This window comes from Sorex araneus, chromosome 5 (assembly GCF_027595985.1).
Source record: "Sorex araneus isolate mSorAra2 chromosome 5, mSorAra2.pri, whole genome shotgun sequence".
In the NCBI taxonomy this organism is placed as follows: domain Eukaryota; kingdom Metazoa; phylum Chordata; class Mammalia; order Eulipotyphla; family Soricidae; genus Sorex; species Sorex araneus.
The window spans coordinates 93,854,296-93,877,208 of record NC_073306.1 but is presented as its reverse complement, the minus strand read 5'-3'; the positions used below and the strand labels follow the sequence as shown (position 1 = coordinate 93,877,208).

The following is a 22,913-nucleotide window of genomic DNA, read 5'->3' as shown; positions in this document are numbered from 1 at the left end:
GGCTTGACAGTTCAATGCACCTTTTCGCTCCTGCATTTCTGGAGTGCATCAAAACAAACAGACAAACAAAGAAACTAAATTCCAATGGGCCAGGGATGTGGCTCAGTGCTAGGGCACTTGCATTGTCATGTGAGGCCCTGGACTTGATCCCCAGCATCAACCAAAATAAAAGGAGGAAGAGATATGGCAGTCATTTGGGAAATGCACATGTCACCCATGCCCTCCCTCCTTTCCTCCCTTCCTTTCTTGTTTTGGGGCCACACCTGGCAGTACTCAGGGGTCACTCCTGGCGGGGCTTAAGGGATCATATGTGATGCTGGGGATTGAAGCTGGGGCAAGTGTGTGCAAGGTACCTTAACTCCTGTGCTTTCTCTCTGGTCCCTCAAAGTGTTCTCCGGACCAGGGCTTCTCTTTCCACACACCACCACATCACCCCTCTGCCCCCAGGGCTCTTCTTGCAGAGGGTGGAGGGGACTCGCCAAAAGTACTCTGGAGGTCCAGGGACCCCACCATCAATTCTTGGCCAACAAGGCCATGAGTTTAGCACAAGGGCTGAGACTGAGGCTGATTCCTCTGCAGTGCCAGGAATCCCTAGACACCTGGCAGTGCTGAGAGCTCCCAGGGTCACACCTGCAGATGCTGGGGGCCCTGCGGGGCTGAACCCAGCCATGCCTGGGGGACCATGTGGTGCCAGCTATGAATCCAGATGAGTACATGCTTTAATCACTGTACTACCTCCTTGCCTCTTCACCCAAGAAATGCTTACTTGATGCTGGGAATATGAAATAGGTATTCAAATCAAGCCTGGACTGATAAGAAACCAGAAGGGCATTTATTTTAAAAGGAGCCCCACACTAGGGGCTGCAACCCACAGTTTAGAAAGCTAGACTTTGGACCAGCCCCACCAGCAGTAGCTGGGGGCTTAATTGGGAAAGGCCAGAATATATACTGGTTCCAGATCCCAAGAGGTTTGGGGACACATTAGAGTTTGAAGAGTGCTCAACCCTGAAGGTTCTCCCTGGCAACCCATAGTTTCCTCTTGGTAGCACAGAGGCTGTGTGGGAAAAACAGCTGCTGTGCCAGGGTCAGAGCTCACAGACCCTGTGACCCAGAACTGTACAGTACCACAGTGATAGGTGAATTAACTTGTTTGATTGGTGCAACGATTATGCATTGATGGCAGAATCTATTTATACCCATTTTACAGAGGAGAAAACTGAGGCTCAGATTAAATTGCTTTTACTAATCAAATTCTCCTAATTAAGCAGACAGAGCCAGGAAAAAGAAAAACAGGCAATGTGATACCAGTCCCTCCATCTTCCAGGCTCTGAATTCTGGGATTCCAAATGCCACACTGCTTTAACCCGTCCAAGGTTGCACAGATTCCTGGCTCTAAAGCTCTCGCTTCTCCAGACTGGCCTCATGGTAGACCCCTGTCCCCAACCTCCGAAATGTGCCCTTCTAGTGCACAGTATGAAAGGCTGCTTCACATCTAGACAGAAATCAGAAATGAAGACCAAGGTGGCTAAAAGAAATTCGTTTTTGTTTTCTGGGGTGTGCTGGGTTTTGGTGGGTGCCAAAGAATACTTTCTTAAGGCAGCTTTTTGTGTGTGTGTGTGGTGTGTGTGTGTGTGTGTGAGATGAGGGGGATCAAACCCCAGCCCTCATGCATACAAGCCATGGGCTCTACCACTGAGCCACATCCCCAGCCCCTCAGGTACTTTTAATCAACCTGTCATTCTCACAGACTGTAGCTCTGAAGTAAATGAAGTAAGTCGGAACAGATAAGGTGGGAAAGTTGAGTCAAACATCTCTCGCTCTTAAAGCCACCTGTCAGCCACAGCACTTGAAAACCCAAAGCTGCATTAGTAATGGGGAGAAGGAAAGGAGAGCGACTTCAAACAAGCCATATATGGCATCTGGCTTTCAGCAAGCAACAGTCCTGCTTCCTGTGGGTTGGTAACCCCGAGCAGCTCTGCAGAGCACAATGCTAGGAAAACGCTGAGCATACAACAATAAACCAAGAAATAAACAGCAACCGGGTTTTTCTTTAAACCATCCTATGTGGCTTGGTGGACTGTGGTGTTTTATTTATATTGCTATGCAACAGGGCTGTGGGGGGGTGGATAAAGGTGTTTTCTGGGAACGGCAGCCTGGGAGTACACAGTGCTATCTGAATTCAGAGCTAACACATGTCGGAAGGGTTTTCATGTTCTCCTTCAGCCACGATAACAAAAAGGACTTTAATGGAATTCAGGGCTTGCTTTTACTTTTGCTTTTTAAAAAACGGAATGGTGAGTTGAGCTTGCTGTCCTGGGCCGGGTGAATGCTGTGCTGACAGCAGGCAGGAGCTGGTTGGATGTTTATAAAAATCAGGAGCACAGCTGAGGAAAACTTCAATACTGCCGGGGGGAGCTGCATGTCAATTTGTTAAAGTGTCCATTGCCTGGGCACAAGCTGTCCAAAACACCCTCCACCCCACCTCTGTGCCTGTCTTTTGCAGAGTTTCTGACCAAGAAGGAAGTGTTGTCACCACCAAGAGGGACAGGGGCTCACGGGGCTCAGGGACAAGTGTAACATCACACTTCAAGGGCCAGCTAAAGCTGAGCCTTTTCCTTCAGGAAAACTGCAACAACCCCTCCTACCATGCCCACCCCCTCACCAACCTGCAGCCCCTTCTCCATGTACTCACAGAACCTCCAACCAGTAAAAAACAACTCGAGAAACTAGGGTGGGGCTTTGCTGGAAACCGGTCCTCTCTGTGACAGGGAAGGTGGATACCTAGGTAATTTATCCCAACATCATTAGGAACCTCTTTCAGTGGCCAGTTTCCCTGTGTCAACGGCCACCCTGGGGAAGATGAAGGCCTGTTTTTCTGCTGGGTCTGTCAGTGCTAACAAAGAACAAATCAACAGGTAATGAGCAGGAGGACCAGGGCTCAGACCTGAGACAAAATTGTTCTTTGGTGAGCCATACACCAAATTCTCAAAGCATCGGGTACATTAAGTCCCTGTCCAGAACGGTGTTTGTTTTTGGGGTCACACCTTGTGGTGGTCAGGGCTTACTCCTAGTTCTATGCTCAGGGATCACTCCTGGTGGGCTCTGGGGACCATATGGAGTGCTGAGGTTCAATTGAGGTTGGCTACATGTAAGCAACCCACCCCCACACCTCTACTATTGCCCTGGCCCTGCATAGTGAGTATTTCTGACCACTGTGTTCTGGGTTCCTAGGAAGACATGGTCGAACACTGTTTCCTTTTAGTCTGCTCTGTCACTCTCTTACTTTAATTGTAGGCTGAGAAAATAGGTAACAAGGAAGAGCAATAACTTGCTTAATCTCATCCTCCTTTGGTCCTGAAGCCTTGTGCCCCCATCAAATGGGGTCCCAGTCCCCTTGGTCCTATTCTACTTGCTGGCAGCACTATGTCTCTTCCAGTACTCATCTGCAGCCTTTGCTCACCTCCATCCTGCCTTGGAAGTTCTGCATAAACATTCCCTCTGTTCTGAGAAAATTCTCAGAAGAGTTTTCCTTATTGCTCACTACTTTCTCTGCATCCCTTCATATAGATGATCAGGCTGAACCCCACTAAAAAAAGGTGGGAATCAAGTATGTTTTTATTCCTTATTTCTATTTTTGTTTTGTTTGGGAGCCACACCCAGCAGTACTCAGGGGTTACTCCTGGCTCTGCACAAAGGGATCATTCCTGGTGGACTTGGGGGACTATGAGATGCTGAGGATTAAACCTGGATCAGTCACGTGAGAGGCAAACACCCTACTTGCTGTATTATTGCTATAGCTCCACCTTATGCCTTTCTTTACTGTGAAATTTGTTGCTTGATAATGCTCTAATTTATTCGTGGTTGTTCTATAGGCATTGGGCTTATTTCCTCAACTAACCTAGACCAGCAACTCAGCAAATGGCATTTTATATTTAGAAATCATGTTCTTGATATTTATGGACACATAATCTTTCCAGTACTTGCTTTATAATTGCTCACCAGTGGTTCTTAGACTGAGCATGCATCAGGCTTGCCTGGAGGGTTGTTAAAATAGGCCACCAGGTCTATACCCTGAGTTCTGAATCAGTGGGTCTGCTAGCAAGTGCATTTCTGCTCTTCCCAGGAGAGGCTGGAGCTGCCTGTTCACAGCCCACTTCCAGAGCCACTGGGGGGCCTGGGGGCCACCGTGATGAGGAGCATGCAGGCTGAGTTTGCATTCTCACGTCTCTACTCACTAGCTGGGTGACCTTGGGCAAGTTGACCTATTTGAGACGGTCTCCTTTGCAACAAAGGGTGATAATAATAGCATGGTGATTGGAGACAGTGTGAGGATCAACACCAATCATGAATGTAACGTGCATGCCACTGTCCTTGCCACACTGAGAACACTCCATCAATGTCCTACTCTCTCTGGGAATGCAGGCACACACCAGGACCTCTAGAAGTATGGAACCCAGTCAAAGAAGGAATTCTCTGGCTGATAGGAAACTTCTCTTTGGATGTGAATACAGTGAGAATGAAGGATGGCATTGATAATGAACAGCTTTTGAAATAAAGCCAGATGATAAAAAACAAAACAAAACACGAGGGGCCTTTAAAAGGCCCTCACTATAGAATACCGCGCTGGTGTGGGAAAGCTACCCGGACTTTGTAAAACAGGGGACCATCACCTTCCCCTGGAAAAGGATGCTGAAAACGGTCATCTGGCCTGTGAGAGCTGGTCCAGACATCTGGGCTCATGGCTTTGGCAGCCACCAGAAGAACCCATCATTCAATAGTTAATTACTTGCAGTCATGGGAAGATTCTCCAGAGCAGACAGAAAACCGCCACCTCGTCCGTCCGTCTTTGCTGCTTCCAGGCACCCAGGCCCTGCTCCTGCCAGATTTGAGAGCCTCTTGCCCCCAGGGAACGCTGCTTTCCCGCAGGGTCTCTGAGCAGTTCCAGGGCTGTCAGTCTCCAGGGAAAGCCCCAGAAGGCAGTGCGGACAAGGCCGTTTTTAGAACACCCTGGGCCCGAGACGGGGGTGTTGGGGATGGGAGAGCCCTACCACGCCGCCTTAAGAACACAGACAGGTTCACGGCTCTTGCCATTAGCCGTGGATCTCGGGCGTTGGGCGTTCAGGAAACCCTGCAAAGTTGAATGAGATCATCTCTGGGTGTGCGAGCATTTAGGAGAGGCTGCGAGCTGGGGGAGGGGGGTGTAACGCCGCCCCCCCCCGAGGTCCTCCCCCCCATCCTTCTCTGGACAGCACCACCACCTCCTCTGACCCAACCCCCCGCCCCGCGCAAGGAGGAAACGGACGGCAAGCCCTCTCCCAGACACGGACGATTCCGCCCCTACCCCGATTTCTCAAACCAACCTAGCGGCCAGGTGGCGCGGGTCGGGCCCAGGCGCCGGAGAAGCTGAGCTCAGGGGCTTGCGAGCGTGAAGCTGGAGCGGGGTTCCCGCCCGCCCGGCGACCCCCACTCTTTGTCTGCCTTTTGCTTCCCTTGGCCTTGGGATCGCCCTGGTGGGGGAGCGGGCTCGGGCGCCGCAACGCTCTCTGCCCGGGGGACCAGACTCTGAGCCCCCCGCCCAGTCCGCGCCCTGCCCGGCCCTCTCGGCTCTCACCCAGAAGAGCAGGTTGAAGCCGAGCAGCAGGTACTTGATGCACCGCAGGCCCCCGCGGAAGCGCCCCATGCTGTGGCGCCGCGGCGGGATGCAGAGTCCCCAGGCCCGCTCTGTGCTCGCGGAGCCCAGAGAGCCGGCGGGAGGGGCGGGGCGAGGGGCGGGGGCCAAAGTGGAAGGGCGGGGCCTTGGGGAGGGGGCGGGGCCACGGCGCCTCGGCGAGATGCCGAGTCCCTAGGCCCGCTCCGCGCTCACGAAGCCCAGGGAGCCGGCGGGAGGGGCGGGGAGCGGGGGCGGGGTCAAGGCGGGAGGGCGGGGCCAAGGCGGGGGCGGGAGCGGGGCCACCGGCTACGGGAGTCCTGCGAAACAGCTCTAGGGGCGGGGCGCGGGGGAGGGGTGGGGCCAAAGCTATAGGGCGGGGCTACGGGGCGGGGCCTGCTGCTTGGGGCGGGGCCTGCGGCTCGGGGCGGAGCCTGCAGCGGGGGGAGGCTTGCTAGCCTAGCGGGGCCCGGCCGAGGCCGGGGTCAGTGTTAAAGGGTTAGAATCGAGGGCTGGGGTGGGGGGCGAGGGTAGGAGGACATTCCTCACCCCCTTCCCCACCACCAAACCGCCGGGGCTAGCCCGGGTGGGCGCGCCGCAGGGGTGGAGCTCCCGGAGCTAATTGAGCTCTGGGACTGCCTCCTTCCCTCCCGCTGCCCGAGTCTGTGGGCCAGGAGCATTCACTGGGGCCGAGGACCCAATTGATGGGCTGTAGAGCCTGGGAGGCCTGTGGCCGAGGCGGGAGGACGCGGTCCCCGGCTGTGGATATCTAGGAGGGAAGTCTCGAGTCTTACCCTTGGCCTCCCGATGCTGTCAGGACCGGCCCCAGGGTCGGGCTGCTGGCTCCGAGGTTCCAGGCGACTCCCGCCCTCGGAGAGCCCCTTCCCTCGACAGGCGGGAGCGGGGGAGGCGGGGGTCCACGCGCCGAGGGTCCAGGCGGCTCCCGCCCTCGGAGGGCCCCTTCCCTTAGCAGGCGGGAGCCGGGGGCGGGGGGCCGCGGCTGGGCTCATGTCCCGGCCAGCGGGCTGAGAAGGGAACCCCGTCCTCGAGGTCAGTTGCGATAACGTGGCGAGGGGAGTAAAGGTCCAGTTGTACTTTGGTTTGTTAAGTCAGGCGGCTGGGGGGGAATCAGGCTCCCACCCACTTGGCTGTCAGCGACACGAGGTGGCAGACAGCGCGGAGGCAGCCGGGGCGAGCGGAATCAGGGCGTCCGCGCTGTAAGTCTAGGCGCCTGCTCTAAGGTGGCCAAGCAACGACCCCAGGACTCGACGGGGCGCACAGCCGGCCGGGTGGCGGCTGCCCGGGACAGAGTTGTACGCAAACAATAGTAGGGCAGGAAGCTAGTCCACGTGGCACCGGGCGGGGGAACTCTTGCTGGGCCCGGATCTGCTCCTGAAGCCGAGTTTGCAGAGGGAAGGGTCCAGGCAGAGTAATGCTCAGGTCAAGGACAGGATAGGAGACAGTCACCTAAGAAAACAGCTGGAGTGAGCCAACAGGAGGAGAGAGGTTGGCATCGGGAGGACAGTGGTTTTGAAAGGTGTCAGGGCTCCGATTTCAGGTGAAAATGGTACTTGAGACCTGGGGCCTAGTGCAGAGTAGCATGCCTTACATGCATGGGACCCAGGTTCAGTCCTTGGCACCGCATGGCACCCCTGAATATCATCTTGGAGGTCCGTAGGCGTGGCCGGGGTGGCCCTGATGATCTCCAGCAACACAAGGGCTGAGCAGCATCATAACCCAGGGTCCTTGCTTTGAACCCTGGTCTTGCTGACCTGGTATCACCAGGAATAGCTTCCAGGGTTTTCTGAGTTCCCTGAGCACTGCTCCAAAGACCTCCTGCCCCTTCCTCCTCAACAGCAGCCACAACAACAAAATAGCCCACTTCTATCCTTGACCTTCAGATTACTCAAGAGTAAAACAGAGTTCGTAACACCTGCCTCCTAGAGTTGTGAAGATTAAGGAGTAAATCTTTGTGAAGTCCCTAGAATAGGGCTTGGCTTAGAGTAAGTAATAGTAAAGTTGGCTATCATGATACTGGGCAATAATGATAGACCAATAAGTTTTGCTGTGATGCCATCTTTGCCTATATAGGTGCCTTTAAAGTTCTTTAAAAATATCCAGTCATTTATGAAAATGAGTAGAAGACAGAAAAATGAAAGTGCCCATACTGATAATAAGCATGAGATTTAAACTGTAAAATAAAGACAGAGATAGAAGTATTAGATATGCACAAGAGGCAACGCTTTAGCTTCAGACACTGCTCTTTATCTGTCATCTCCATTCTAATATAAAAGAACTAAATTAAAGCCAGTGTCTAGTACATGGAGGTATTCAATAAATCTCTGAAGGAGATGAGCAACTAGGATGTTATACTTCAAATATATCGTTGCATTTTATGCCTGTGAAAATGAGATACATTTAGAGATGGTGATATATTCTATGCTTTTTGGAAACAAAAACTCTACTATAACATATAAATCTATTGTTCTTTCACACTACAATTTTAGCATAGTGTTAGACACAGATGGTTGCCTGTTAGTACGACTCATTTATAGTCTAAGCTAGACTTCTCCCGCCAATTCCTCCACCACATTGTGTTTTTGGGGAATTGGTCCTTGATAGAACAGAGGGTATCCCAATGGGTACCATGCGTTCAATGTCCTTCATCCACAAAGTTAGGGAACTATATTAAGTTGCATAAAGAAGAAGTTAGCCTTTAAACCAGATATGATGCAAGCCATACAGAGAATATAATGGGCAAGATGATGAGATTTCTAATTTTAGAATGGTCAAGCTAGGACCAGTGAAGCATGGTTTAAAGTTAAGACCTAATTATGAGAAGCTCAGATAAGAAACACAAACCAAGACAGTAGCTTTGGATACTGGAAAAAAAAGCTCAAATTTGAGAGATAGTCAGACTTGATAGAAGTGTAAGACCTTCTGGATAAGAGGAATAGAAGGAGTTGGATAAGAGGAAAAGAGAAGTCCTAGGTTGCTATTTGGGTAAATAGGCAGATCATGACCATTAACAGAGATAAGAAAAGATAGAAGATGGAAAAAGTTTGGGGAACAATGTTAGGGAGACCACAGATGAGCTTCCCCGCCACCCCCAACAATCCTGGGTCCAAGGTAAATAATATGGAGACTACATACTTGCATCTAGTTCCCTTTTTGCATCTGGTTCCCTTTGTAGCTAGAGGTGGCCACAGTTCTGATCAATGGATTTGCATGGAAGTCTTCTGGGAGGTTTCTGGAAAATCTGAAATTGTCTTGATAAAAGGTTCAGTTGTTACTGGCAATGTTTCCTTTCCTTCTTTCCTATCTGAACTCAGACATACTGCCTGGAGCTATAACACATTTGTAAATGTGAGGAAAGAAAAGCCAAAAGAATACAGCCTTGCTGGCAGGAGATTGTTGAAACAACACCAGCAGACATCTACCCCCAGACATAAGAAAAACAGGCCACAGAGATGATATAGTGGACAAGGAGCTTGCCTTGCACACAGCTGACCCAGGTGTGATCCTGGCACCATACATGATCTCCAGAGCCCATCAGAAGTGATCCCTGAGCACAGCCATGGGTAAACTCTGAGTACCACTGGATGTAGCCCATTTCCCCCTAGACACCCCTCCAGACACCCCAGATATGAGAAAAGTAATGAGAGTTTTATTTGACTCATATTTCTGTTTTTTGTAGCTAATGATGCTCCTAGTACAATAAATTCATGTTTGGATGTGTTGAGCTTTATATATGAAGAGAAATCCAGATGGAGTGATTCTGGAAACAGTTGGAAATATGACTGAGAATTAAGTTTAGGATAAAGATTCATCAGCAAATGGTCATAATAGAAATGCTCCTCAAACTTTTGCAGATACATCATCTAAAAGAATTATCATCACCATCATCATCATCATCATCATCATCATCATCATCATCATCATCCCATTGATTGTCGATTTTCTTGAGTGGTCTCAGTAATGTCTCCATTCGTCCTAGCCCTGATATTTTTGAAGCCTCTCTTTACTCGTCCTTCCCAACGATGCCGCATTGGAGGCTCTTTCAGGGTCAGGGGAATGAGACCTATTATTTTTACTGGTTTTGGCATATGAATACACCACAGGGAGCTTGCCAGGTTCTCCCATGTGGGCAGGAAACTATAGTAGCTTGCCATGTTCTCTGAGGAGAACTAGGCTATAAGATGTCACACAGCCGCAAAGTGGCCACTTGGTTTTAGTCTCTGGATGTTGGCTGTTGATGGGATTACATGGTGGGGGAGGGGAGCAGTCCCTGGTGTGACCACCTCGCTACTGGAAAATGGAGGATCTGGGCGGAAGAGGCCCAGTCCTGATTCGAGCAGGCTTGGAGATCTCAGCCCCAGGTCACACACACCTGGGTTCCTCTGCTGGTTCCTTCATGTGTGAGGCTCGTTAGAACATGTGGAGAGGGGCCTTGAGCATGGCTGTGGCTGGGTTCTGGAGGTGTTCAGCTGCAGGGGCTCTGCTCTGGGTGGGGAGGGAAACTCAACCCACCCACTTCAAGGGGCCCCGGTAAAGACAACCAGGTGTGGGGGCAAGAGACTCTGCCCTAAAAGAATTATGAACAATTAATTCTCCTTTGCACATTTCCCCAAATATTTCATTATGAATTTTTCAAACACAAGAAATTGAAGTAACTGAGCAGTAAACACTACATATGCACCATCTACATTCTATTAAACATTTTGTTTTATTTACATTCCTCATCTCTACATGTGTTCATTTGTCAGTCTATCTTATTTTATACAGTTTGAAATAAATTTCAAACATCACTACATTTTACCAGAAAGCTCTTCAATTTACAAAACTAGAGATCAAATATCTGTTTCATACTTTGTGTATTTCAGTAAGGCAAATATTATCTCATTTATCTTAATAAGATATATACATGTTAATCATGCAATCTGATGGGTTTGGGGGAATCTATTTTCTTGAATCATGCCTCCTTGTTTTGAAGGACCACTCCCAGCTCAGTGCTCCAGAATCACTCCCAGCAGTGCTTGGGGATCTGTGCAGATTTGGGGATCAAATCCATGCCTCCTGCATGGAAACCACGCACTTTTGCCCACAAGGTCATCTATCTGGGCCCATTTGATGACTTTTGATGAATTGGTTTGCCTTTCTAAACTCTAATTTTGTTACAATATAGAATATATAAATATATAATATATCATTCCCAAAGATTCCATGTACCTTTCCCAGCTCACCCATGCCCCCACTGCTTCTAAAGGCATCCAACTTCTGTTCTGATTAAAAAAAAAAGTTATACCTTCATTTTGCCTGTTCTGTTGTTTATACATGGAATTATAACTACCCTCATAGCATTGTAGCACTGTTGTCCCATTGTTCATCGATTTGCTCAAGCGGGCACCAGTAATGTCTCCATTGTGAGACTTGTTACTGTTTTTGGCATATCGAATACACCATGGTAGCTTGCCAGGCTCTGCCATGAGGGCAGGATACTCTTGGTAGCAAATGTCCTATTCTCTGTGCTATCACTTCAGTCTCATACATCTTTAAATTTAGGTACAAAAATCCCCATTATAAGTTTAAGTATTTGTAAAAGCCAACATTTCTGATCCATTTAAATTTTTGATATTTTGAAAGAAATTTGTCACATACAATAGAAATTAAGTGCAATTGATCTCCTACATGCTCTCTTCCTTGTTTTATTTTATTTGGGGGCCATACCCAGCTGTGCTCAGGGCTTATTCCTGACTCTGCACTCAGGAGCTGGCAGGGCATAGGGCAGTATATGTGGGGCCAGGGATAGAACCTGGGTTAGCTGCACACAAAGCAAGTGTCCTACCCTCTGTACTGTCTCTCCATCCTTTAAAAGAAGGCATGAGCGTCCCTCCCCAACTCCCTGCCCACTCGTTGGCCTGTCACCCCCACAATGTGCCTCCAAGCGCCATCTTAGTGCACCAACAGTCCAGGCCCAGAGACAGAGCAGCGAGTTCCAGAAGACACCACAGAGCCAGCGATCTCTCCGGGCCCCATAGTGAGCCAATTTCACTGGGGCACCCCGGGTGGAGTATCCCCACCTACTCCAGATGGAATCCCAGTAACCAAGAGCTTCCACAATCTAGGCAAGGTATATGGGTTCCAGAACTAAATCTCCAAGCCACATGGTGGCAGAGGCACCGGGCTGTCTGTCCCTGGCTTCTCTCCCCTTCACCCCCCCACCTCTTGTCAGCCTGGCTGTCACACTCACAATGTGTCTCCAGGTGCCATCTTAGCACACCAACAGCCCTAGGCTAGAAACGCCCAATTTAATCTCAAAATGGATTAGTGACTACAGAGATATCTCTGGAACCCAATCATTTAAAAACAAGGGTTCCAAAGCATGCAGCCACGGCACTCATGATATTCAAAAAGAGCAATGGACAATAATTGACCTAGCATCTGCCCCTAGCAGGCAGGCTTGAACAGTGGTGGGAAAATTTGAGCAAAACATAATGCCCAAAAGTAGAGAGAGAGTATGGGGGAAATTGTCTGCCATAGAGGCTGGGTGAGGACTGGGATGGAGTGGGGATATGCTGGGACACTGGTGGTGGAGAGTGTGCACTGGTGGAGGGATGGGTGTTAGGTCATTATAAGGCTGAATCTCAAACATGAAAGCTTTGTAACTGTACCTCACAGTGATTCAATAAAAACAAAAAGTACTGTGGAGTTCATGCCCAATTCAACCAGCTTAATCAATGGCTGAATCAATAGCCATACTCCTACATTAAAAGAAAGAAAGAAAGAAAGAAAAAAAGAAGACATGAGCAAGTAATGGTGAAATAGCAAGTTTTCCTTTTTATTCTTTTTTTTTTTTTTTTTTTTTTTTTGCTTTTTGGGTCACACCTGGCGATGCACAGGGGTTCCTCCTGGCTCTGCACTCAGGAATCACCCCTGGCGGTGCTCAGGGGACCATATGGGATGCTGGGAATCGAACCAGGGTCGGCCGTGTGCAAGGCAAACGCCCTACCCGCTGTGCTATTGCTCCAGCCCCCTCCTTTTTATTCTTGAACTTTTATTTCAATTGTACTAGAAAGATTCCTTTCTTCCTTCCTTCTTTCCTTCCTTCCTTCCTTCCTTCCTTCCTTCCTTCCTTCCTTCCTTCCTTCCTTCCTTCCTTCCTTCCTTCCTTCCTTCCTTCCTTCCTTTTTTCCTTCCTTCCCTTGAGAATGGAAATTCTGGAGGAGAAAACTGAAGTTTTGTCCCTCCAGATAATATTTATACTGATTTTTTTATTCAGACAACAAACACGCTTTAAGACTCACTTGTACTCTAAATTCCCTTTATCCCAACACCAAGACCAAAACATGTACATGCCTCCTTGTACTCAATCTCACATTGATTTGTTTCTTGCCTACTTTTACCTTGAGGGGAAGGCTTTTTAGGAGGGGCTACCAGGTAGGATTGGGTCTCCTAGTTGACTCCCTTAGATGGATTTCAGACTATATCATGTGCCATAAACCTTTAGAACAGAAGAGGGCACAGGAGGTGACTTTGGCATCTGGCTACTCCATAGATTCTTGCTTTCACTTTATTTTTGACCTCTTAAAATATCCTCTTTCTAATTCTTTTTTTTAAAAGATGCTTATACATTTTTATCAGTGTTTTCATTTCAATGGAAAAAGTTGTTCAGGATATCATGTCTGCCCTACTGCTGGAAGGAAAAAACAAAGCCTGGTGTGCCTGCTGTCATAACTTTGGTTTTGATAAGCTGGACATGAGCAGCTTTGACTGCTGGGTTTGTACATATTAATCCCATTGCTATGCAGCTGTTGACAGAAAATAGTCTGTGGGCTCAGGGTTTCTAAACCGACAATTCTTGGATGTCCAGAGAAGGAAGGAAGACGAGGGCTCTGGTCTGCTTATTGCAACCATCTCCATGGTCACAGGTTGCTGGCTCTCCTCTCGTGCTGCATCCGGCAACACTAGCTCTCTCATTATGTTTCAGTATCTCCTGCCTGTTGCTGAGAGGAAGGAGCATTTACCTGTCTGTGCAGACTCACATAAGCAATAGAAGAGACCTAGAAGAACAAAGGTTAAGAGAAGATGGCAACATCCTTTGGGGGAATCAAGACTCCTTGTTTGCTTTCAGTCTTTTGGGGGACTGCGGAGGACGGGAATTTAACTCCTTTAGGTTTTTTGAATATTTTGTCCCATAGTCCAATCCTTTTTGAGTCATATGAATTATGAAAGACTTAAATTACAGAATAATCATCTGAAAAACCACTGCTCCCCACCTCTTAATTTATTGAAGTACCATGATTTACAACGTTATTTATGATTGAGTTTTAGGTATACAATGTTTGAATACCAATCACTTTACCAATGTACACTTCCCCCAATATCTGGAAAAATTTTAATGTGACTTTTTCTTTGGAATGTTGGGGATTTCCCAAATGTAGGGCTCCAGGGACCACTCCTAGTGATGCTCCACCAACTAGGCTGGATGAATCAATGCAGCACTTGAGGATGAAGTGCAGGGACCACCAAAGCTGTTTTGGCAGGGCTCATGGACCACCAAGGCCACATTTGTGCTCCCCTAATCCAGTGCTATCTCTTGGCTCTTTTAATGTGCTTCTATTGCTTCTAAGTTTCAGCAGAGGTCCCAAAGATTGAGCAAAATCATAAGTTCTTAAAGATATATATATATTCTTTTTAAAATTTAAAAAAAATTTTAATGAATCACCATGAGATAGTTATAGACTTACACACTTTCGTGCTCACCTCTCAGTCATACAATGATCAAGTACCCATCCCTCCACCAGTGCCCGTTCTCCACCACCAATGTTACCAGTATCCCTCCCCACCGCAATCTCCCCACCCCCACCTCTGTGGCAGGCAGATTCCCTTTTACTCTCTCTCTCTCTTTTAGGGTGTTGTGGTCTGCAATGCATGTGTGAAGTGGCCATCAAGTTTGGTCTATATTCTACTTTCAACGCACATCTCCCATCCCGAGTGGGTCCTCCAAGCATCCTTTACTTGGTGGTCACTTCTTTATCTGAGCTGCCTTTTCCCTCAGCATGTGAGTCCGGCTTCCAAGCCGTGGATCAATCCTCCTGGTCCTTATCTCTACTCTCCTTGGGTGTTAGTCTCCCACTTTGTTACTTTATATTCCACAAATGAGTGCAGTCTTCCTATGTCTGTCCCTCTCTTCCTGACTCATTTCATTTAGCACATGATACTCTTCATGTTAATATGCTTATATGAAAATTTCATGACTTCATCTTTTCTAATAGCTGCATAGTATTCCATTGTGTAGATGTACCAAAGTTTCTTTAGCCAGTCATCTGTTTTCAGGCACTCAGGTTTTTTTTCCAGATTTTGGCTATTGTAAACAGTTCTGAAATGAACATACAAGTGCAGATGTCATTTCTACTATACCTTTCTGCCTCTTCGGGATATATTCCCAGGAGTGGTATTGCTGGGTCAAATGGGAGCTCAATTTCTAATTTTTTGAGAATCGTCCATATTGTTTTCCAAAAGGGCTGAACCAGCCGGCATTCCCACCAGCAGTGAAGAAGAGTCCCTTTCTCCCCACATCCGCACCAACACTGGTTGCTTTTGGTTTTTTGGGATGTGGGCCAGTCTCTGTGGTGTGAGATGATATCTCATTGTTGTTTTGATATGCGTCTCCCTGACGATTAGTGATGTAGGGCATTTTCTCATGTGCCTTTTAGCTATTCGGATTTCTTCTTTGAGAAAGTTTCTGTTCATTTCATTGTCCCATTTTCTGATGGGATTGGATGTTTTCTTCTTGTGGAGTTCAACTAGTGCCTTGTATATCCTTCATATCAACCGTTTATCAGATGGGTATTAGGTGCATATCCTTTCCCATTCTGTAGACTGTCTTTGTATTCTGGTCATTGTTTCTTTTGAGGTACAGAAGCTTCTTAGTTTAAGATAATCCCATTTGTTTATCTCTGTTTCTTGGTCAATGGGAGTCATCTTTGAAGATACCTTTAGCTTCAGTGTCGTGGAGGATTTTGCCGACCTTATCTTCAATGTACCTTATAAATTCTGATATGATGTTGAGGTCTTTAATCCATTTTGATCTGACTTTTGTGCATGAAGTTAGGTAGAGGTCCGAGCCCATGTTTTTGCATGTAGCTGTCCAGTTTTGCTAGCCTCTAACGATTTGTTAAAGAGGTTTTCCTTGCTTCACATTTCTTTCTCCCTTATCAAAGATTAGATGATCATATATTTGAGGGTGTGTGTAAGGATATTCCATCCTGTTCTATTGGTCTATTGCTCTGCCTTTGCTCCAGTACCATGCTGTTTTAATCATTATCGCTTTGTAGTAGAGTTTGAGGTTGGGGAAGGTGATGCCTCCCATTTTGTTTTTGCCCAGAATTACTTTAGATATTCATGAGGGTTTGTTGTTCCATACGAATTTCAAGAGTGTTGAATCCACTTTTTTGAAGAATGTCATGGGTATCCTTATAGGGATCACATTGAATCTGTATAATGCTTTGGTAGTATTGCCATTTTGACAATGTTATTTCTCCCAATCCATGAGCGGGGAATGTTTTCATTTCCTCGTGTTCTCTTTTATTTCGTGAAGTAACATTTTTGTAGTTTTCTTTGTACAGGTCCTTTACCTCCTTACTTAAGATCATTCTTAGAAATTTGATTTTCTGAACATGATTGTGAAGGGGATTGCTTTTTTCATGTCACTTTCTTCTCTCTCATTATTCGTGTATAGGAAAGCCATGGACTTTTCGGTAATGATTTTATAGCCTGCGACTTTACTATACAGGTCTATTGTTTCTAGGAGTTTCTTGGTAGAGGCTTAGGGTTCTCTAAGTATAGTATCGTATTACTTGCGAATAGTGAGAGCTTAATTTCTTTCTTTTCTATCTGGATGCCCTTGATATATTCTTCTTGCCTAACCGCTATTGCAAGTACTTCTAGTACCATATTGAACAGAAGGGGTGATAGTGGGCATCCTTGTCTTGTCCCTGATCTTAGAAGGAAGGCTCTTAGTTTTTCCCCATTGAGGATTATGCTTGCTGTAGGCTTGTGGTAGATGACTTTGACTGTACTGAGGAAGGTCCCTTCTATACCCATTTTGGCGAGAGTTTTCATCATAAACGGGTGCTGGATCTTGTCAAATGCTTTCTCTGCATCTATTGATATGTTCATATGGTTTTTATCTTTTTTTCTTGATATGATGGATTACTTTGATTGATTTCTGAATGTTAAACCATCCTAGCAACCCTGGGATGAATCCCACTTGGTCGTGGTGTATGATCTTTGTGATGAGTTGTTGGATTCTATTTGCTATTTTGTTGAGGATCTTCGCATCCGTGTTCATCAGAGATATTGATCTGTAATTTTCCTTTTTGTGTGTTGTGTCTCTGTTTGCTTTTTGTATTAGGATGATATATGCCTCATAGAAACTGGGAGTGTTTCTGTTTCCTCAATTTCCTGGAGAAGCTTGAAAAGAACTGGCAATAGGTCCTCTTTAAATGTTTGGAGAATTTGCTAGTGAATCCATCTGGACCTGGGCTTTTGTTTTTGGGAAGATTTTTGATTACAGTTTCAATTTCCTTGATAATAATAGGTATATTAATGTATTCCAAATCATCTTGGTTCAGCCTTGGGAGGTTATAGGAATCCAGGAATTTATCCATTTCTCCTAGATTCTCTTGTTTCATGACATATAGACTTTCAAAGTAGTCTCTGATGATCTTTTGAATTTCTTTGGTTTCTGCTGTGATGTCCCCCTTTTCATTTCTGATTCAGCTTATTAGGGTTCTCTCTCTCTTTATTTGTGAGCATTTCTAGTGGTTTATCAATTTTGTTTATTTTCCCAAAGAACCAGTTCTTGGTTTCACTGATCTTCGGATTGGTTTTTGGGTTTCCAGGTCATTGATTTCTGCTCTAAGTTTTATTATTTCTTTCCTTCTGCCTGGTTTGGGCTCCTTTCATTGGTCCTTTTCTAAGGTCTTGAGCTGTGAGGTCAAGTTATTTATGTGGGCCCTTTCTTCCTTCCTGAGATATGCTTGCAGAGATATAAATTTTTCCCTTAACATGGCTTTAGCTGCGTCCCACAGGTTCTGGTAGCTTGTGTCTTCATTCTCATTTGTTTCCAGGTATCTTTTGATTTCTTCTTCGATTTCCTCCCTGACCCACTCATTGTTCAACATTGAGTTATCTAATTTCCAGGTGTTTTATTTGTTCCTCTGTGTCTGTGCATGATTAACTTCTATCTTCAGTGCATCGTGGTCTGAAAAGATAGTTGATAAAATTTCTATCTTCCTGATTCTATTGAGGTATGTTTTGTGGCCCAGCACGAGGTCTATTTTGGAAAATGCTCTGTGTGCACTGGTAAAGAATGTGTATTTTTTTTTATGCCGATCTAAAGCTCTGTACAGATCTATTAGCTCTCTATCTTCTATTTCTTCCTTCAAAGCCAGTGTCTCCTTGCTGAGTTTTAATCTTGTTGAAGATCTATATATTCTAAAGTGAAATTAACATTATATTAGTCAGGGTTGTCTAGAGAGAAAGAACCAATCAAACACTGTTTGTGTGTGTATGTGCATGTGCTTGTATGTGTGTCTGTGTGTGTGTGTGCTTGCATGTCCTATGGAATTGCCTTGCATGCTTATGGAGGCCAAACAATCCCCAAATCTGCACTTTGGATTCTGGGCACCAAGGAGTGCCAATGGAGTCTTTCCAGTTTGGCAGAATCAAGATGCATGAATAGCTGGTTATTCAGTTAGAATCTTAATAAGTAGACTATCAAACATTTACCTATTAATTATAGACAATAAAATCAATAAGTTTCAAAATATGAAAGGCAAGGTTGACTGGAAAACTATGACACTGATAACCCGGGTTATACTTAAGATATCTAGGAGCTTAGAGAAAATGGTGTGTGTGTGTGTGTGTGTGTGTGTGTGTGATGATGTGAGCATACTAACTTTTTCAACTGTATTAAGGAGAAGATAAAATATGGACAGAGTATTAAAGACCTATGAATAAAATTACATTGTATTTATGAGGAAGCTGAAACCTGGACAGATTATAAGAGTTTAGTTGATTTTCAGTATTATTACCTGTAGGATAACATTGGTTTGTCCTTCCTCCCTTGCCACACGAGTTTAGGTTTAAGTGCTCTGGAGACACTCCCATTCCTTTGTTTATCTGTAAACTCTTCTCTGCACCCTCCTTCCCAACCAGTTAATCACCTTTTCCCTAATCAGAGAGAGAGAAGCAGAACGGGAATGGAGATTGGACCTGTTATCTTGTAAGATCAGATCCTTCTAAGGACTCTGAACTTGTACTGTAAATTAGTGTCTTTTGCATAGTTTACCTTAAAGCAATGTCCTTTCTGTATGTCCATACAGGAAGACAGTTAATAATATGCTTTGTAACTTGGGAGCTGATTGACTCCAATAATATTTACTCCTGGGCATCTGCTTTCTCAACTCAGTTGCCCTTAGTTCCTAGCACCCCAAAAGCAGGGTCCCGATGAAGGACAGAATGGACCCAGGGCAAGCTGTGAGCTACCCTGGCATCAAAATGGGCCAGGCCAAAGTGCCACAATACTCAACTATAAGTTGAGAGCATGGTCATGGACAAATGTTGTCATGATCCAAAGGTAACGACGAGATTAGGACCCTGCTGGGGTTAGGAAGACTAACCTGGCCTGAGGTCTGGAATATATAGTGAGATATCCTCAGGAAGAACCAAACTTTATATTTCTTACTGTGCTCATACAGAATGACATTGCTAGAAATATTAGAAGTAGATTTACTATAACTATTTAAGCAGATTACTAGCTCACACCCTGACACACCTTTGTTTGGAATCACACCCTTGAGTGGATCTCCTTATATGAGATTTCCTTAGATGAGATTTTGTTAATCTCCTCAAGAAATGGTTTTACCCTTCTTTGTTGATTTGTTAATGTCCAATCCACCTTTGTGTCACCACCCTATGTAATTTGCTATATAAACTAAGACTGTGGGGCACTGAGGGGAGACAGAAGAAGACAGGAGACAGAGGAAGAAGACAGAAGAGACAGAAGAAGACAACACAAGAGAAGACACACAGGAAGACACAGAAGCGAAGGAGACAACACAGACAGAAGAAGACACAGAAGCGGTCAGAAGAGACCAGAGAAGAGACTACAGAGACAGAGACAGAGAGACAGACAGAAGGAGGGGAGAAACCGAAGCAGAGCTCAAGGCAAAAGAAGTGAGAGTGAGCGGGGACAAGAGAGAGAGAGAAGCAGGCTTCTAAAAAACTTTCCCATCCAATTTGCTGTGCTTCTACTGGACTGTCAGTCCTGTGAAATTTGGAGATGAGAAGATGTTGCCCTGCCACGTGCTCCAAGAGCCATGAACCTGGGATGTTAATATATTGGAGGAGATTGGTTATGCCAGTGTGTTGGTTGTTGGGCCTAGCTGGAAGGGAGGGGAGTGGAATCTGTCTTCCCCCTTCTGCGAAGGCCACAGAGTTTTCAGCATGGAGATAGATCTACCTGGGTAAATTTGGCAGCTTGTTCCTCTTTACTGAAAAGAAATCTTTATTTTATACTCTCTGTCCTTTTCTCTTTTCTTCCTTGCTTTCTTCCTGTGCTGGGGATTGAACCAGGACTTACACATGCAAGAACTCTGTCACCAAGCCACATCCCTGGCCCTCTTCCTTACTGTTCTGCTCCTGCTCATTAGCATATTCCTGGACTCTTACAATTGTTAGAAGCCAAAGACCCAAAAGGCCAGAAGAAATTAGGCCATTTTAATGGACATAATGTAAATAACAGACTTTATTGAATACTTAGTATGCAGGGCTTTGTTCTAAGCTTATTATTGAGATTATTTCATTTAATCATCAGGAAACAACTTTGGGTTAAAAGTGAGGAAGGCCTTTCATAAGTCTCACAGGGAAGGAGCTCAGGACTGGCATGTGCGAGAACTTGAGATTCAGGCACTGGAAGGGGTAGCCCTGATGGTGACACAGGGAGCCCTGGACACTCCATTATGGGCTTAGTATTGCCAGGAATGGCCCCTATAATTTTTTAATGAGATAAATGAGGCAAAGAGGAGTTAAACAACCTACCAAATATAGAAAATTACAACACTTGGTGTCAAGTCCTGGAATTCTAGTTAGAGAGAGAACCTTTTAGTAGGTGGGGGAGGGGCAGAAATGTGTGCCAGGATCAAACCCAGTCTCATACCTGCTCAACTTTAGAGGCACTGTAGTCTGCTTTTTTGGGGGGCGGGGAGAGGGGTTACATAGTGCTCAGGGCTTGCTTGTGGCTCTGTGCCCAGGAATCAATCCTTGCAGTACTCAAAGGATCTTATATGGTGCCAGGTATTGAACCAGCACTGGCCATGTGCAAGGTAAATGCCTTACTCCTGTTATCTCTCTAGCCTTTCAAAGTCTGTAGTTTCAACCCTACACTACGCATTTATAAAATATTTGTTATTTATTATAAGCTAGGTCCTGGGGATCTTGAGTAAGATATACTTTCACAGGAATTTATGGATTAGGGGATGCATTCATTACTAAAATAACAAATTAGAGTATCATTACCCAGGACTTCAATAAAGAATGCATAGGATGATGTGGGAAGATAGGAGGGCCCACGGAGAACTGGGAAAGGCTTCAGGGTAAGTGCCATTTGGTTGCGGCTGAAGTCTGAGTTGAGTGACAGGAATACATATAATGTGATCCTGAAGGGGGGACCAGCCCAAGAGGTAACCTGTGCTACAGAGTTGGAATCACAGGCATCCATAAGTTAAAAACAGAAACTTCCTTCTCCAATTTTTATTTATTTATTTATTTATTTATATATATATTTTTGCATTTTGGGTCACACCTGGCAATGCACAGGGATTACTCCTGGCTCTTCACTCAGGAATTACTCCTGGTGGTGCTCCGGGGACCATATGGGATTCTGGGAATCGAACCCGGGTCGGCCGCATGCAAGGCAAATGCCCTACCCACTGTGCTATCGCTCCAGCCCCAAAACTTCCTTCTTCTCAAACTTCATAGATGTTCCAATAAAATATGCATGGAATATTATCCAGTCTTATATAATAAACCTGTTATCTCTTAAAACTTATTTTTTGAACTAAACCAGTACCTTTTGAACCTGTTTTTATATACAATTGTTTCAATTTTTTTAACAACTCAATATCAGGATCTGGATGAGGCTATAGCATTTAAGTGTGTGCCTCAGGTGGGGGCATAGTGGCTAATAGAGGGGTGGAGACATGGAGGAAGAAATGGCATTTGAGGGTGAGTGAAGAAAATGAGGCAAAATCCAAGAAGTGATAATGAATGACGTGTAGATACAGATGAAATGAACAAGGAAATGAGCAGAGGGTAATAATTTGGGGTAATAAGGCTGCAGAGTTTGGAGTGATTTAGGGTGGTAGACACCCTAATGTTTGAGGAAAGTTCAACCTGAGACCAGGTTTAAACTGGATATTTGTGGAATATAAAGTAACATAATATGAGACTAACACCTAAGTAGATTAGAGATAAGGGCCAGGAGGATCATGCCATGGTTTGGAAACTGGTTCCACGTGCTGGGGGAAAAGGCAGTTGGGATGGAGAAGGAACCACTAGGTAAATGATGATTGGAGGGAAAGCCATGGACTTTGGGGTATTGATTTTGTAGCCTGCCACTTTACTATATAAAACTATTGTTTCTAGGACCTTTTCTGTAGAGTCTTTAGGAATTTCCAAGCACAGTGTCATGTCATCTGCAAATAGTAATGACTTGACTTCTTCTTTTCCTAGCTGATTGCCCTTGATATCTTTTTCTTGCCTAGCTGCTATGACAAGTACTATACTGAATAGAAGTGGTGAGAGTGGGCAACCTTTTCTTGTTCCCAATCTTAGCGTGAAGGCTCTTAGTTTTTCCCCATTGAGAGTAATGCTTGCTGTGGACTTGTGGTAGATGGCTTTGACTATATTGAGCAAAATTCCTTCAACTTCCATTTTGCTGATAGTTTTTATCCTAAATGAGTGCTGGATCTTGTCAAATGCCTTCTCTGCATCTATTGATATGATCATGTGGCTTTTACCTTTCCTTTTACTGATATGGTGTATTATGTTGATTGACTTGCACATGTTAAACCATCCTTGCATCCTCGGGATGAGTCCTACTTGGTCATGGTTTTCTGGTAACTTATGTCTTCATTCTGGTTCGTTCACAGGAATCTTTTGATTTCCTGTTTGATTTCCTTTCTAAACCACTAATCAT

The 22,913-nt window shown here is 45.6% G+C and overlaps 1 protein-coding gene across 2 annotated transcripts in view; it reads right to left on the bottom strand.

Annotated features, from left to right (window-relative positions):
* The window catches only part of TSPAN2 (tetraspanin 2), a 42,120-nt gene extending 36,295 nt beyond the window's left edge, over positions 1-5,825 (bottom strand). The window contains exon 1 of one of the 2 annotated variants that reach the window (XM_004616237.2): positions 5,612-5,825. In XM_004616237.2, the coding sequence (XP_004616294.2) occupies positions 5,612-5,680 (69 nt within the window). In that variant the 5' untranslated portion in view covers positions 5,681-5,825. The remainder of the gene's footprint in view (positions 1-5,611) is intronic. The other variant, XM_004616236.2, reaches the window with a different exon arrangement.
* Between the last annotated feature and the right edge of the window lie 17,088 nt (positions 5,826-22,913).